At 54.2% G+C, this 17,202-nt stretch overlaps 1 protein-coding gene across 1 annotated transcript; it reads left to right on the top strand.

The window, feature by feature from the left end:
- Positions 1–3,422: 3,422 nt before the first annotated feature.
- On the top strand, positions 3,423–9,710 carry LOC101911288 (green-sensitive opsin). The gene is made up of 5 exons (XM_005239654.3): positions 3,423–4,004; positions 5,842–6,010; positions 7,553–7,718; positions 7,835–8,074; positions 8,276–9,710. Exons 1-5 carry the CDS (start codon positions 3,644–3,646, stop codon positions 8,405–8,407), a joined length of 1,068 nt encoding a protein of 355 aa, XP_005239711.2. The 5' UTR covers positions 3,423–3,643; the 3' UTR covers positions 8,408–9,710.
- The last annotated feature ends 7,492 nt before the right edge of the window (positions 9,711–17,202 follow it).

Genomic DNA, 17,202 nt, shown 5'->3' with positions numbered 1-17,202 from the left:
ATTTCTTTTGCTTTTGCATTCCTCTGCACCTTGCTCTGCAAGGCATTCCCTGGGTGCCCTTGGGCAAGTGGCTCCTGTGCCTTTGCCCGAGCAGCAAAGGCGCAGGGCTGGGGAGAGGCACGGCAAGGGGCTCCCAGCTGCCACCATTGTGGGAAGCCCACCTCCCCCGGCACAGCCGCCTGCATTGCTCTGCCTGTCACTCGAACCCAGCGAACCAACCGTATCAGCTCGGTACAAGTTCGTTATTTGATTATCATTATCATTTCTTGCTTTACACAGGACAGGAAAGCCCAGAGCAGCTCAGGGCTCCGTCACGCAACGTGCGGACAAACAATGAATAAGAGACAGGCTCATCTCAAAGAGCTTAGCAAAGCAAAAAGCAAAAAAAAAAAACCTGCAAAGGGGAAGAAAACCCTTCCTTTTCGTAAGGACAGGCACAAAGAGAGCAAGCCTCTCCTCTCACATTAAACAGGGCCTGAATTTTTCTATTGCCGCCTTTGTCGTAGAGCCAGCATAGAAAACAACTGAGAGCTCTTTGGGAGACAGCCCATAAAGTTCCCCTGCTAAGAGACGCCAAATTAAAGCCATCACTTTCCATTTCTGTGACAGAGACGCAGAGGGAACCGAGGTTGCATTCAGGACACGTCCTGGAGGAACCAGCTATCCTCTCTGGTGTCATTTTCCTGCACTGAGTTTATTCGAGGCCTCCGGCATTGCTCCGGCTATCACTGACCTGCGGAGAGCTCTAAATCCACTGGCCTCCGGGTATCGCCCAAAACACCGGCTTCAGCTCCTGGGGGAGGAATGCCGGGAAGGGGCAGCCCCCTGGTAGCGTGGCAGAGGTGACATGGGCTTACCTGCTCCATATTCAGCTCCAAAAAAAAGGGGAAGGGTCCCGGTCCTGAGCTAGTTGAAGGTCAGGTGAAAGTCCTCATGGTCCAGTTGTTGGCAGTCCTCTGTATGAAAAATTCCTGGGTACCGCACACGGAGCCAAATCCACGCCACACCTTAGCTGGAAAAATGAGTGGAGAAGGTCCTTTGATAAAGGAAAAAAATCTCTGTGCCAAAAATACTGCTGAGCCTTTCCCCCACCAGCCAAAACAGACGGTCGTTTCACCTCTCCTCTTCATAGCTGTGCCTCATTTGTAGAGCTCTTTACTCTTTAGGAGAAGACAGGACACCACAAAGATGTGGCAGAAAGTCTCACAGAGGTGGGAGGTGAACATTACTTTCTGGGAGATGAAAATTAACTTTCCCATGAGATAACAATGTTCACATACAAAACCCTGGAGAAACACCAAAGCTTTCAGGCGCTGCTGGCACTGACAGCCAGGTCCAAGCCTTTTGGAGGTGGACCATCATAGTGAAATCTTTTAGCTGAAAAGAGTTGCTTTCCACCATGAAAGTTGGGAGGGACACACTGGAATTGAGGTGCACGTCTGCTTACATGTGTTAGCTTTTCTGGGTTCTCCTTTAACATTCAACTAATTCAGCAAAAATGTGCTCAACTTTTGTACATCCAGAAGCCTGACTATGGCCAGGAGAGGCATGAAGTACCTCCAGGGAAAGTGTTACCATGGGGCTTCTCCACAAGAAGCTCTTCCCTTCAAGGAGGACCTAGACTAGGGATTTCACAACCAGTGGTTTCACAGGACATGCAGCGAGATACTTCTGAGAGGCGCAGAGATCCCGTGGGGAGTCCTCATCCCAGGGCACCTGAGGCTGATGTGACCCACTTATTCTCACCGTGTCCTAGTTCTGCTCCTCTTGGATCTCTGCAGATGGATCAACGGGTTGGCGATTAGGACATCATTCATCCCATCCACACCCCTTAGCCTTCCGCTCCAGTCCTGTAGCTCTGAGACACTCCAGTCTTGCAGAAGACCTCATCTCATCCAGCAAAACAGCGTTGACTTTTTCCATCCACCTTGTCTTGGTGGAGGGCAGCGGTGAGAAGGAGGCTAACGGCTTACCGCATTAACAGATCAGGGCCATTAACGCCACCAGATGTCAGAGATTAATGGAAGAGCTCCACTAAGGCGCCTTAGGCAGGTCTTCTGGAGAAGGAGCACCCATGACCCAGAAGGAAGAAGTGGGGAAAGAGCTTGGATGAGATGGAGCATTGGTGCTCCAAGCTGGCACCGACCTCGCTGAGAAGGGTTTCACAGTCTCGTGTGTGCTGGGATGGGAATCCCACACCCCATACTGAGTGCTGGGGACTGGGAGAAGCTTCTTTCCATCCTGCTTGCTCTCCCAGTGTGGCTCCCAGGCTGGTGCTGGTCCCTCTGCCCTATCTCTGGAGGGAATTCAGGGTGTCAGCGTTGTTAAGACTTTAACTTCCCTCCTCCTGGGCATCCAGGCACTGCTTCTCCAGCAAGTAGTGACACTTGGTCAGTCTGGTTTTTAGAGCTGTGGCTAAGGACCTTCCCTAAACCCCACCAATCCTCACCAAGCTGCAACCCAGATGGGTGTCAAACTTGCTGGGATGGGGAGGAGGCTCTGGTGGGAAACGCTCACGAGGAGCTCCCTGGGAGACAGGGACCTGCAGGGCTGATCATGCAGCGTTCATCCCTGATCCCTACCCTCTCCTATCCTTCCGTTGATCCCTGGAGGATCAGGTGAATAATGTAAATCCTTCAGCCCAGAGAGGAGGAAATTCAGCCCTTTGCACTGTAGCACAACCAGGGTGCACAATTCAGGGAGTCATACAGCCAAGAGATCTGCCCCCAAAATGCCACGTGGACCAAGACTGCAGCCTTCAGGATGGGAAGCAGTTTCCCCTCTTGCTTTTGCCCTCCTCCGTGCTCAGAAGTGACCCTTGGCCATATCAGCAGAGCCCAGTTTTGCTCTGACCAGGACCTGTACCCCTACCAGGCAGCACCCACGCAGAATCAGGCACCCACAGCACAGAGCAGCCAAACAGCCAGAGCTGAGCCAACGGCTCAGACCTGCAGAGCTCCATCCAGTCTTCCCCCAGTGACCTCCCCAAGGTCAGTGGGGCAGAGCTGGGCACTCCCCAGTTCCCAAATACTCCCATGGAGTCCTTCAGCCACCCAGGGACACCCCAAAGGCTATGACCCACAGTGGACACAAGCACTGACCCACTGACAGTCGCTTCCCAAGTCACCGCTGCTCCTCCTACCTTTGCCCCTCTTCCAAAGGGCTCCCCACCCCATCCCTTCCTCCTCCCAACTCTTTAAACAATATTAAACGCTTAATGGCAATTAATACGCTTTAATGCAGGTTTTGGGGCCAACTGGCTGCTTAGAGGGTGCTTAAACCATCAACCCTTCTCAATCCCGTTGCCCTTGTCATACAAAGTTAGCCGAGCCCCTAATCCAGCCTCCCCCCGCGCTCCCTCGAGGAGGCCGAGGGGTATAAAACCTCCCTGGCACGCGGGCACCGCCAGCCCTCGACACGGAGCAGGGGTAGCGCACCACCTCCTGTCCCCTCGGGATTTACCATTCTTAATTTATTTTTTGGATTGGGGGGCGGGAATTTTTCCACATTGGGGGGCGGGGGCTTTCCTTTATTTATTTATTTATTTTTTAATTTGGGGTTAAAGCAAAACTCATTACGAAACCAAAGCATTTGATTTTTAACAAACTTTTAAAAGCAAAGCAACTGCCGTAACCTCGGCAGGATGAACGGGACGGAAGGTATCAATTTTTATGTGCCTATGTCCAACAAGACAGGGGTGGTGCGAAGCCCCTTTGAGTACCCCCAGTACTACCTAGCCGAGCCCTGGAAATACCGCATCGTGTGTTGCTACATCTTCTTCCTCATCTCCACGGGTTTGCCCATCAACCTCCTCACTCTCCTGGTCACCTTCAAACACAAGAAGCTCCGGCAGCCACTCAACTACATTTTGGTCAACTTGGCGGTGGCTGACCTCTTCATGGCTTGTTTTGGCTTCACCGTCACCTTCTACACTGCCTGGAACGGCTACTTCGTCTTCGGCCCCATTGGCTGTGCCGTGGAGGGCTTCTTCGCCACACTGGGAGGTAAGGGCTGCAGGGTGGGAGCTTGGGCCATGCTTCTTCAAGGCTCTGGGAGCCCAGTTCCTTCCCTTCATCATGCCAGCAGGACAACTGCGATGCGCAGAGCATCTCACCCATCTCGCACACTGCTGCTGCGTCTCGGCTCGTTGCATGAGGCAGAGCTCGCCATGCAAGGTGCTGCTTCCCTGCCGCTTAAAGACAGGGATAAACCCAGAAATTTATGCAAGTTGGGTCTTGATACCAAGAAGCATCCATCTCATGGCTAGCTGGGCTGCTGCAAGGAACTGAACCCCCAGGGAGAGATCCTTGTTTGCAGGATCAGAACTGGGGTCATCTGGCCGCACTGGTCAGCGTGTGTTCAGGGGGTCTCACGCCAAGGTTGCGGGGCTATCAGAGACCTGCTGGGGATGACCACATCGTGTCCCTGAATTAAGGCCAAACGTCTTTGCCAAAAGGCTTCCCTTTCTGGGAAAAGGTGAAGCATTGAGAGGGGTTTAAAGGGGGAAGAGATATCCCTCGGGAGAGAGACCACTCAGGAGAGGGACCCCATAGAAGAGGTACAGGCGTGGAGAGGATGAGTTCAAGATAAGGAGAAGCTTCCCTAGGGGCAAAGGGAAGACGCAGCAGCTCCTAAGGAGAAGAGAAGAGCAGCAGCATGGAGGGGAAGGAAGATTCGGGGTTGCACAGAGCTGGGGTAACCAGGCCCGCACTTTGCAGCAGTTTCTCAGCTCTGTCCCAGTTGCACCTGATTTGGGTGCCCTTGGGCGCTTCCTTATTTCATTTCTCAGGGACACGGGAGCCGCTAACGCTTCACCCTGCAGAAAGCCCCCATGCGAAACAGGGAAAATTCATTTTGCACGCCATGCCTACGCAGCCAGCCGGGCCCACACGACACCTCGTGATGGATCTGACAACTGTTAATCCTTGTTGTAGAGATCCATAACCACCACAAGGATGTCCCTATTTTTCCCCTTAAATGGGGCAATTTCCTGCAATGACGCTGATCTGGGGGAAAATAAAAAAGAAAAAAAAATAATTCTGCCAAGGAAAAGGAGAACTAAATGTCCTGATCCAAGCCAAGGACCAAGGAAGGGCTTGGTCTTGGGGTCTTGAAGATCATATGAGACTGCACCATTTCTGCTTGAGTGAGCCAGTGGGCTTTCAGGCAGCATTATTTGCCCTTCCAATGTTTGTATCTAGTAAAGAACAAGGAGGCTCCTGTTTGCAGGGAAGAAAGTTTGATGGGAAGCAGTCACCGTGCGAGCAGCGGGTCTCCAGCGAATCCTAGCACAGGGTGTAGTTATCAGCAGATTATCACAGCTGGGGGCATTAGCAGGCTTACAGCACCGACTAAACGCTCCCAATCCCCTGAAGTTTAATTATCCCTTATAAATACATGTGCACGCATGCCCACCCACACTGCCTCCCCCACACGCCTCCCCCTGGATCCAGCCCTGGCGGAAGACTCATGAAATACACATTTAAAGGCATCAACAGGTTTGGACGCATCTGGCATCTTTGTCGGAAATTGTGCTTCCTCACGCCGAGGTGGAATTCACCCCCCTTGATTTTTAAATTATTTACAAAAACCCGTGATGCTCCCCTCCTCCATCACCAGCATCCCACTGCGGCACAGACACTCCCCTCAGCTCCCAGACCTTTTGCACATTCCAGCCGGGAGATTTTCAGTTATTGAGTAGGATGCTGGTTATCCCTCACCGATCCCCATCTCCTCAGCTCCCTCTGCTCTTCGCTGCAACCACAAGACCACGAAGGGAAGGCCAAACCCAGAGGAGCTCTTACCACCACCATACGCTCTCTTTTTCTCTCCCTCCCTCAGGCCAAGTTGCCCTGTGGTCCCTGGTTGTCTTGGCGATCGAGCGCTACATCGTGGTCTGCAAGCCCATGGGGAACTTTCGCTTCTCTGCAAGCCATGCCATGATGGGCATCGCTTTTACCTGGGTAATGGCCTTCTCCTGTGCCGCTCCACCCCTCTTTGGCTGGTCCAGGTGAGTCCAAGGATGCTCAGCGGCAGCCCCAGCTGCTGGACAAGCACCCCGGTGGGACAGGACATGAAATTCCCCCAGGCTCCAGCTGAGAGGGGCAATGGGGCAAGTCAGAACAGGAATGGGACCTCAGCTGTCAGTCTTGGTGTCCCCTAACCACAGGCAGCCAGAGGCTCAGCACCTCCAGCTGCAGTTGCCCTTCGTGCTCCCTGCACGTTCTGCTGAGAAAGAGACACTTCGATGGGCACAACTTGTCTCACCCATGCTGCAAAGAGCCCATCTCTCTCTGCAGACCATAAAGAGCATTTGGACAACCAGACCAGCAGGCAAGGCTGCTCAGGGGAGGTGAAACGCCGTGCTGATGTGCTTCCACCCCAGCATTGCTCCTGGGAGCCCTGCAGCACCTTTCCCAGCACAGCCCCACTCTCCCCGTGAGCCTGTCTGTCCTGCTTCTGGCACCACAGCACATTTCAGCTCCCCCCGGCAAACGCGTGGCTCAGGCACAGCAACCCCTCAGTCCCTGTCCCTACTCCAGCCCCATAACCCCTGAGGAGTACCGTGCAGCCACACGCTGCCACTCACCTCTGTGTGGGGCGAGGGGCAGGGCCTGAGGGATGAGAGAGCAAAGACTCAGGATTTGGGGGTGAAACAGAGGCAACGCTGGCTGTTTGAGCCACATGCTGCTCACTAGGCTCCAGCGAGTGTGTCCTCCAGGCAGCTGAAGCCCACATCTGGCTCTCACGTGCACCCACATCCCCAGCCAGGAGCTGATGCAGCAGCCAAAGGCCACCCGGAGCATAAGGGAGGAGCTGAGGAGATGGAGGTGATCTCACTAATGCTGCAGCTCCAGCCCCTCCTGACACCCCCCCCCTGCAGAGCTGCCCTGTGGGGTTATAGCAAGGCCCTACCAGCCCTTCGAGCACATGCAGGAGGTGGCTTGGGGGCAGCAAAGTCCCTTCAGTGTCCACCTGCAATGAGGCATAGCCAGATGGTCCCTCTCCAGCCTTGAGCTGGGATCCCTGCCCAGGCAGCCGGTCCTTGGCTCCGAAGCAGACCTGCGCTGCATCCCTTTGAGCCAGGGCCCCTCCAAACCCAGGCTGCGCATCCCTCCACCCTGTGCAGCAGCAGGGACAAAGCCCTCAAGAACTTGGACCCACCAAGCTGGCAACTCATCCCCGCTCGGCATCCCTCCATCGGCAGAGGGAGAGCAGGTGGCTCCTGGCAGGCAAGTGCTCAGCCACGTAGGAAGGAAATAAATAGCCCGTTCCCCGTGGGAGGGAGAGAGCATCACAACAAACTGATGCTACGTGCCCAAGGGCAACACGTCGGCATGGCTCGTGCTGGCCCCAAAGGAGCCGTGCGCGGCAGAGCCAGCGAGGCTGGGTGCACGGGGCACAGGGGAGAGCCCAGGGACAAGCTCACCCAAAACACACATGCTGCTCTTCAAGCATCCCCCATCCCCGAGAAATTCGGTCCCCAGGTTGAGCCCCTCCTGTTGCCCCCAGGGAAGGTCCTGCTGAAGATCCTAACCTTTCTCACTGGCAGATACATGCCGGAGGGGATGCAGTGTTCCTGCGGCCCCGACTACTACACCCACAACCCTGATTACCACAACGAGTCCTACGTCCTCTACATGTTTGTCATCCACTTCATCATCCCGGTCATCGTCATTTTCTTCTCCTACGGGCGCCTCATTTGCAAAGTCCGAGAGGTAACTTTGGGAGGGGATGAATGGGCACCGACCGGGTGGGCAGCTCGGGCCGGAAAGGGGAGGTGGTCCAAGGGTGGAAAGCTGCGGGGTGCCCCTCACCACCCCCCTGTTTGCAGGCAGCTGCCCAGCAGCAGGAATCAGCCACGACACAGAAGGCCGAGAAGGAGGTGACACGGATGGTGATCCTCATGGTGCTGGGGTTTATGCTGGCCTGGACACCCTACGCCGTGGTGGCATTCTGGATCTTCACCAACAAGGGAGCAGACTTCACCGCCACGCTCATGTCAGTGCCTGCCTTCTTCTCCAAGAGCTCCTCTCTCTACAACCCCATCATCTACGTCCTCATGAACAAACAGGTGAGATGCCCCGTGTTGCGCAGGGTGAGCCTCTCCCTTGGCTCCCCAGCACATCTGGGGTCACTGCAGGCACCTTGCTGTCTCCCAGAAGAGGATGAATCTCAGCCTGGAGGGGAGCAGCAAGCTCAGGGCCGTTGGGGTCTCAGCACATCCCTGCTGGCCCCCCGATGCCATTGTTCTCCATTTCTCTCCCCTCTTCAGTTCCGTAACTGCATGATCACCACAATCTGCTGTGGCAAGAACCCCTTTGGGGATGAAGACGTCTCCTCCACCGTATCCCAGAGCAAGACCGAGGTCTCCTCTGTCTCCTCCAGCCAAGTATCACCTGCATAGACCATGGACAGTTTGAACTGGGGTATCCCCCTGAGCTCGGGGACCGAGACAGACACCCACACACCTACAGTCTCATTCCACACAGTCACTCCCTTGCGCACCAACACCTCCCCAGCACGAGAAGTTAGCTGTGCACATACTGCGGTAGCTTCCCCACCATGCACAGGGCCCCAGGCATGTCGCTGGGACATCCCCACACCCACTGGTGCAGACAGGGCACACTGAGCCCTTCCACACTGACGCAGCCCCTTGCAGGGGAGCCCAGGTCCATCCCCCAGCTCCCAGGAGCTGGTCAGATTTTGGGGACTGTCCCTACCCACCCCAAGCACCAGCAAACCCCCCTGCTTTGTTCACATCATGTTAAAACAGCAGTGGCCAGTCGAAAACCCCAGGCTGCAATATTTTCCTCCCCGCTGCCCTGAAACGCGCTCCCTGCTAGCATCCCCTTTCCCTGGCGCTCAAGGGAGTGTTGCAGAAGCATTCGGCCCTCATTTGGAAAAAACCTAAGCATCCTGACAAAGCACCATTGCAAAAAGCCCAGAAGCAGGAACCCGTGGCTGGAGTGGTCCCGGCTGCCCCTCACCAGCGCCCGAGCCTGGGGCTCGCTGGAGCTGCGCACCCCAGTGCCGGCACAGCCGATGGAAATCAATACCCGTAGTCTTTATAAATCAATATAACAAATGGAGCTGTGAGCAGGCTTCGCTTCAAGCCTGACTCCCTGTATCCCCAAGACAACACTGTAGATATATTTTTTTGTCTTGGAACCTGTAAATATTTGCTCACATACTTTGAAGTCTCTATTTTTCTCAGCCCTTTCCTTTCTCCTCCTCCTCCCTACTCCAAGGCAGAGAAACTGTCTTTCACGTCTGCTCCTGCCAGCTGGACACGTACGGCCAACCTTGGAGGGTGGGACTGGTACCCGAGCGCTTTCCTGTACATATTTTATAAATAAATAATACCGTGTCAGCACAAGGACTTCTACAGTCAAGAAGCAGGCATTAAAAAATAAGAAATAAACAGAAGCAGCAGAGAAAAAAATATACAGACGCTCAGTCCTTGTCCTTTGTATTGGGCTGCGCTGACAAGGTGCTGGTGTCCAGCTGAGCCAACTCGATGCTGCTGTCGGAGGCACAAGCCCAAAGCTGTCCCCAAAGCCATGGGAAGGGGGATACGTGCATTAAACCAGCCTGGATCACAGAGGGGAGAGCAGTGACAATCCCCAGCAAGGTGACAGCCCCATTAGCCGGAGCACCGAAGGGTTTTAGAGGCAAACCGACACACAGACAGGGCACAGGGCAGCCGGTGTCACAGCTTGTACCACGGCCCTTGCTGCCCAGCCTACCCCCAGCCATCATTTTTTTTGTCCTTCAATATTTAAGTATCCCCCACGTAGCCTTAAATAAAGATTCAGCAGAGAGCTTTTTGCAGAGTTCAAGTTCCCCTCCCCGCGAGGCCCTTTGAGTCAGCATCGTTAAGGAATTGGCAGAGTCAGGGAAAAATTGTTCCCTGTGTCAGTGAATTTGTTACCGAGCTGGCTGGAGAGTGATCCCGAGCGCATTCCCTGGGATCTCGCCCCACCACCCTCCCCCACTCAGCCCATGCCCCCTGTCAGGCATTTTTCCTCCTTTTTTGGTCCAAAGCAACCAAAAATGGTGGGAAACCCAAGGCTCATCCCGGGATGGAAACGCAGGAATAGAAACCACCTTTCCCTGAACCATCCTGGGGAGGGGGGCAGGATGCTGCCCCCAGCCCCAGCTCTCCAGGCACCCTCCTGCCTCAGCACCCACCAAGACTGCACCCACATCCATCCAAACCCTGGGGTCCTGGCTGTGGTCACCACAGGAGCAGGTCTCAGCACCACTCCTGCACCAGCAGCTGCACTGAATAATTCATGGCCCACTCCCCGGCCTGGTCTCGGGAGCCTCCTTTTCCTCGCCTACAAAGCAACAAGGCCATTTCCTTTTGTTCTTTGAAGCGAGGGAGAAGCAGAGGAGCGGAGGCACCGGGGCGCTTTTATAGCGAGTGATTGAACGCACCACGCGCCAAGGAGCCCTCCTCGGCATCGCTTATCTCACCCCCTAGACTTTGGAGTGCAATAAATTACGGGAACACAACCCTCCATAACCACACGTCCCAATCCGAGCACGGTGCCTGGCTGTGTAATCCCACACACTTTTTTTTTTTTCTTTTTTTTTTTTAAATGCTGCAGTTATAGTTGAGGGCTGCTCGCCTTTTGTTGCTGTGCAGCGCTGCTGGGAGAATTCACAACGATGTAGCAGACCCTGGAGGGAGATAACACCCCGTGACCCCTAACAGGGAGCTCTGGCAAGCTGAGGACCACCTCGGGGCTTTGCAGCTGAATTTCCCACGGGTGTGAGAGGGATGGAGCAGAGCACCCCGGCCCCACGGTGCTGCGGCACGCTGGGCAGCCGCAGATACTGGCAGCAGCGCCAGCAGTGATGCCTTCTGGCCACCCCACTCGTGCTCACTGCTGCGCCAGATGTGTCACTGCCCGTGACACCGTGGCAGATGAGCAAAATCATCTGTTTGCAAAGCCAGTGGAGGTTACGGGCACCTGGCTTGCCCCTGCAGCCCCGGGGATGTTTTGCAAAGGGAATTGTCTCCAGCAGAATAGTTTTACCTCCTTGATGCGTCTACCCCGCTGCAAGAAGCCCTCTCCAGGTGGATGCTGCCTGGACAGGCTGCGTGCCCACCGTGTCCTGAGCGTGGCTGCTGATGCTCTTGGAGGTGCAGCTCCAAGTCATCCACGATGCAAAGGAGAAGCTGCTTTATTTGGAGTAGAGGCTGCAGGTGGGAATAAAATAAACCCACCCCAAGAGAGCAACTCCCTGCTTCTGCCTTCAGCCCCTCTCCACCCCTCAGAGGGGGTCCCGCAGCAGCAGCTCACCAATCCTTGAAAAAATCCCTACAAAAAAATTAAAACATCCAAGTTGCAGCACTTGGTTTCTCCAAAACCATAGGGGTAGGGGAGGAGTGCAGCAACCAGGCAACCTGCAGCCAAAAGCTAAAACCTCACCCAGCCCTCACTGATCCAACCTTTCTCTAGCAGAAAGCATCTCCTTGAAGGGTTTTTCTTCTTTGTCATATCCCCCCCCCCCCCCTTGTTTTAAACACTGGTTTTTGGAGATATGAAGTCATAATTTTCTTGCAACTGCCTGCCAGGCCATGCTCCCCTCATTTTTCAAATCCAGGGCCTTTTAAAGATGTTCTTTATCGATCCAACACTTATTTATATGCGAACAATAGGAGAAGATGGTTAGTTCAGTTATTAAATTTAGAGCGCTGACAAAAGCAATCAGAAGATATATCACTTAATAGGAGATTAAGAGGGAAGCAGCAGGAGCCCAGATTCCTGACCCAGTGTTTCAGATTGTTTTATACACGTGTACCTAGGCATTTATCACTAACTGATTTTGCAACAGCTCATCTAATCTCAGTTCTAAAGGCTTTTGTGCGGGCTGCAAAGGGGATTATCCTGTCCAGGGGCATCTCCCAGCAGAGGGAAGCCCAGGGCTGGGGGCTGCAGCCAAACTGGGGAGTACGATGGGCAAGGGAAGAGCTTGAGCTGGGTCTCCCCATCCTCAGCGAGGCAGAGCCTGGGCACCAGCTGCTTGCCACCCCTGGTGTGAGGAAGGCATGCCCAGCCTCTTCCTCAGCTCAGCCTGCAGTGTCTGCATGGCCCAGGTCCCTGCGGCAAGCTGAGGGGCTGCGCAGGATTCGACCTGTCCCCATCCCAGAAAGCCAGTGCCACATGTGTCGCTCCTCACCCTCTCTGCCAGGATCGTGGTGTGCTGTCACCACTGCTGGTGCAAGTAAATCAATATTTCCCATAATTTGGAAAGGCAGACACATGGGAACCCAATTTCAAGATCCCTCAGCTCATTTTCACACAGTTAAGCTTTAATCCACCTTCATTATCTTTCCTTTTCACTAAAGCTCCTCATATTACAAGGACAAGGCATCCAGTGACAATTACTTGTTTTTTAAAATTTTATGAACTTCGTGTATGGATTGTATCTGGGCATAGCGGGCCAGCTTGGCATACCTATGAAATAACCATTCAATTAAATAACCTGGGTTAAGTAATAAAGTTAAATAAGTTCAATAATAAAGCTACCCTTCCAGAGCCCTTGGGCAACCTACACCTTCCCCCACCTGCGCTAGCTCTAAGGAACTGGGAGATGCCCAAACCCAGCCCCAAGGTCTTACCTTTGGGAAAAAACAAACAAACAAAAAAAACCCCACAACACAACCCAACAAAAACACATTCAGGAGTTTTCTTTCCACTTTCTCATAAATACATTGGTATTTTCAGCCACTTCTTGCTTGCCATCAGCAAAGATCATTCCAGCATCACTCATTCATAGCAGATAATTGCACACAGAGCAGGTACCGGCACCTTCTCCAGCACCACTGGCCTGAGGTTGCTCAGCAGCCCCTAGCTGCTACCACCTAAATTCACATGCAATTGAGGAAAGCAGCCAGCCAGCCAGGAAGCCCAGACAGCTGGAACTGTGGGCCCAAAGGGCATTTCAGTGTCTAATTCTTATCCCCACTGCAGCTGGGATCGCTCCTCCTTACCCGAGTATTGCCATCATCTGTTTTAGGAAAACTGCAGTAATTGGCTCAATTCATTTTAAATCAGTTATCGTTTGTGCAAGCAGCAGTCAGGGGAAAAGCAGCTTGCAGTTAATGACATCCCTAATTTGGAGACATCCGCAGGGATGAGGAGGGAGATGTCAGCAAAGGGCCGTGCCCTGGTCCTTGCCCTGCAGCGGCTGTGCAAGTCCCCTGAAGCTGCAGGGCACAGACTGAGATTCTGCACCGAGACACTGAGACGGGCGTGGGGTGCAAGGCTGCAAGGTTTGAGATGGAGCCCTGGCCTGGTGCTGTGCTGTACAGCACTCATCCTGCCCCAGGGCTGATCCCCTTCAGGCTGGGACATTGCTTTCTGGGGTTTCTCCTGGGATGTATTTATCATGTCTGAGTGCAGCAGCAGCAGCCAGGATGCCGAAGGGTATGGGCTCCGACCATTTGTCTCTGCCAAAGGAAAAACACCTCCTTGTCCGGCTGCTCCAGCAGCTCTGGAAACAACAAGATTAAGATTAAAAATTCCCCCCTTCCCTCTCTGCCATCACACTCACAGCGCTAGGGGGTCCAAATCCCACCCCAACCCCTCTCCGGAGCGCACAGACCCTGGTACCATGGGAGGAAACTGTCCCTCAGTGGAAAAGCTGTGGGGGTTACAGCTTAGGAGAGACCAAGATTTCCCCTGCCAGTGCCAGGGGTACATTGCACAGCCCCAACAGCCACCCCTCCATGAGGCTAAACCCAGGGAGACCCAGGCAGTGTTTGCCCCCCCCAGGAGGGTGCACGAGCACCCACATTTGTGCCACTTCCCAGCACGGACACCCCCAGCCTGTGCAGACTCCTTGAATCCATCACCGCTGCCTGTGTCACATTAGCAGCAATAAAAAGATTCAAACAGCAATTCCTTACTTTTATGAACAAATGGCCCTGGATGGATGATTCAGGCAGCATTCAATTCCCAGCAAGAAAGTGTCAGCAAAACCCAGCCTCTTTCATGTAGGTGGATAACTGCAAATAAAAGTAGGGAATTATTAGCACTTAATACTTGGTGGGTTTTTTTACTCCCTAGTGCTCTTCTCTGGTAGATGCCAAGCACTTTAAATAAATTAACAGGCAGGGGGGCCCTTGCTGAGGGGAGAGGCACAGACTGCAGCAATGGCTCCAGACATTGAGACCATCCCCATCCCGCTCTCAGGGCTCTCCTCCAGCCTCCCTTTCCTCCTCCCATCTTCTCCCCCTCCCCCCATGCCTCCCCTCCCCACCCCTGCCCTCCCACTCACAGCTCCCGTGGGAGCCTGGGGTCCCCTCAGTGGCACAAGCCCCCAGCCCCAGGGGGGTCAGGGCAGCTTCTCCACGAAGCTGGGGCTGCTGGTGGCTGTGAACGGCCACGGGGGGACATGCGCCAGCCTCCTCCAGACTCGATTTCTCCTTCATCGAGATCGTCTATATTTTTCTTGTTCATCAGACTGACAAATGGGCAGAAAAGAGACTTCTGGCTATTTCCTGCGCAAGCTGCCCACTCCTCCTCTCCCCTTGGCGATAACCGAGAGCTGAAAAAGCAGGAATAGCATATAAATTTTCTCCTTCCTTTAATAAATACCTCTATTACCTGGCGCTTTCTCCCAGCTCTTTCCCGCTGGCTACTGCAGGCTCCTTCTTGCTTGGTGCCTTGCTGCCCGCCAGGCAGATGTGATAAACGGGAATTCTCACTTGGATGGGGAATAAAGAGCAGGACAGAAGCAGGATGGTGGCAAAGGGCTGGAGGCAGCGCGGGAGGGGAGGAACCTCTCTCTGGGGTCTGGCTGCAGCTTTGCATCATCACACGGGGAGCCAGGCAAATTAATTTATTAGGGAAGGTGGGGCTGGGGTTCTTCTGACTGCATGGCAGCAGATCATGTCCTCTCTTTGGATACCCTTCCCTGGTCCCAAGGAGGAGGGGTGGAGACTGGGGGGATTCCCACAGTCCCTGGGGACCCCAGTGCTACAGGGGCAGCTGGGCTTGTCCCAGCACCTTGAGGTGGGCCTGAGGTTTAATGCAAGAAGGCAATAAGGACAAATGATGCTTAAAACCTTGCAGGATGGCGCAGGGGGAGCAGAAGGGTTTGATGGTGGAGGGAAAGCCATCACATAAGTGATTCACACTGTGGTCAGCAGGGAAAGCTGTCTCCTGAGGCAGCTTCTTTCTGCTTGGGAGCCAAAGTGATGCAGGTGGCTTCTGCTGGAAAAATGCTGATGGCAGAGAAAGCTATGATGTTTCAGGAGAGGTGAAACACCTGTCTGTCACCCCTGCAGAAGGCTTCTGGCATGGGGAGAAAGCAGGGGACCCAAAGGAAAAGGCATCGTTGGGGTAGGGGATACAAGTGTGGACCCCACACCCGTGTTAGAACAGCTCCATCCAGCTCTGGGCCTCTGGAGAGCCCACACTGGCACAGCTGGGCTGGCAGGGGATGGTTTCTTGGCAGCACCGCAGCTGAGCGGCCTCCTCCTGCAAACCCAGGGTGCCCCGAGCTCCCAGCTCCACGTATCTCCCTTCTGCTGGGGGCATGGAGCAGGAGAGGAGAGATGCCCCCGACTCATCTGCAGTGCAATCGGTAGCATTCAGATGACATAAAGCATGCAAAAAAGCCATACAAATACAGAAGCTATGCAAAGCGAGCTGCAGACCTCAGGGCACAGGGCAATCGGTGACTTCCAGCAAGGTGGGAGCATCCTTGCAGTGGAGACCCCCACGGGTGTCGCTTGGCATCAGCACAGCTCTGCAGGCACCGCCGCATCTCCGCCGCCCAGAGCCCCCTGCCCAGGATACAGCAGCACCACGCAACAGCTTGTTCACCGAGAGGCCCTGCCCAGGGTCATCTCCTAAACACATTTCACTCCATATGATGCTGCAAAGCATCACCCGAGGGCCAGGATTTGTCCCCTGCCTTGCATTTCTGAACAGCTTTTGCAGGGATGCCCGTGCAGGGCTTCTGCCTTGCTCCAGCCTGGCTGGCCTGCTGCTGCAGCAAGCATCCGAAAATGTCCTGTGCAAAACCAAACGCACCACCCTGCTGAGACCACCTGAATTCCCACCCTCAGCTCAGCGCCAGTGCAGAAGTGAAGACAAGCCAGGAGGCTGGCGGCCTGACCCCTTGCTGGGTGTCTCCTCCCTGTACCTCCTTTTATTCCTAACCCTTTTCTGCAGCTGCCAGGGACCCCCAGAACAAGGCTTACTTGTCAAACAAGGCAAATGCCACCGCACGTCGGCCACTAGACCCCTTGGAAGCACAGGCAGCCTTCCCGAACGGCTGGAGCATCCCAGTGGGATTGCAGAGCCCTTGCCCCATCCCTACCCTAGCCGGTCTGTTAGACAACAAGTGAAAACCATCTTTTTTTTTTTTTTTTTTTTTTTTTTTTACATGTCCAGCATTACTGACAGCCCCTTGGGGGTCATGTTATGCCCCCCTGCATCAGGCGCATCCCTGCACTTTATGCAAGGGGAGCTGCTGAAGCCCCACCACCCCCTCTCCCACCCACCAACAGCACGGCCGCATCCAGCCCTGCCAAGGGGGCAGCATCCCCATCCCTTACAGCACAGCACCCTGCAGCAGCCCACCAGCCACCCTCAGCTGCCTTCACCCTCACAAGTGGATTGATGGCAGTGCTTTGCAGAGCTTGAAAAAACCCACCTTAAAAAGGAGTATTAGGGGGTGGCAGCCACCCAATTTCCCCCGTCACCAGCACTTGGTATGTCTTATCCGTTTCCTGGAGTCTATTTAACTTCTAAATTTAACAAGCTCCTAAACAAGTAATAGCAGCAAGTGGCAGCGCCCGGCTCCCAACCTGCAAGTGGCATTTCAGGGGCCAGGCCGCCATCAGTGCAAGCAATGGGAAATTTCTCAAATGTCTCTTTGATTTATGGCTCTAGTTAATTCTCAGAGAGGCCTGCTAGCTGCCCCAAGTGCATGAAACCTTAGAGGGATAAATAATTTACCAGGTGGTTAAATATTCTTTCAGGTCTAGAGAACATCAGCAGGAGCACAGATTTCAGGGGATAACACGGAACTAGAAACAGCACAAACTGAACTGGGTACCACTGGAGCTGAGGAAGTGCTAAGAGGCAGCAGCAGAGGGCTAGGGGACAGGAAGGCTCAGGACATCCCATCGCTGCTGCATCTCCATCCAGCGGCATCAGGCACAGCATG

This window comes from Falco peregrinus, chromosome 16, assembly GCF_023634155.1.
Source record: "Falco peregrinus isolate bFalPer1 chromosome 16, bFalPer1.pri, whole genome shotgun sequence".
In the NCBI taxonomy this organism is placed as follows: domain Eukaryota; kingdom Metazoa; phylum Chordata; class Aves; order Falconiformes; family Falconidae; genus Falco; species Falco peregrinus.
The sequence above is the reverse complement of the archived record's forward strand: the minus strand, read 5'-3'. Positions and strand labels throughout refer to the sequence as shown.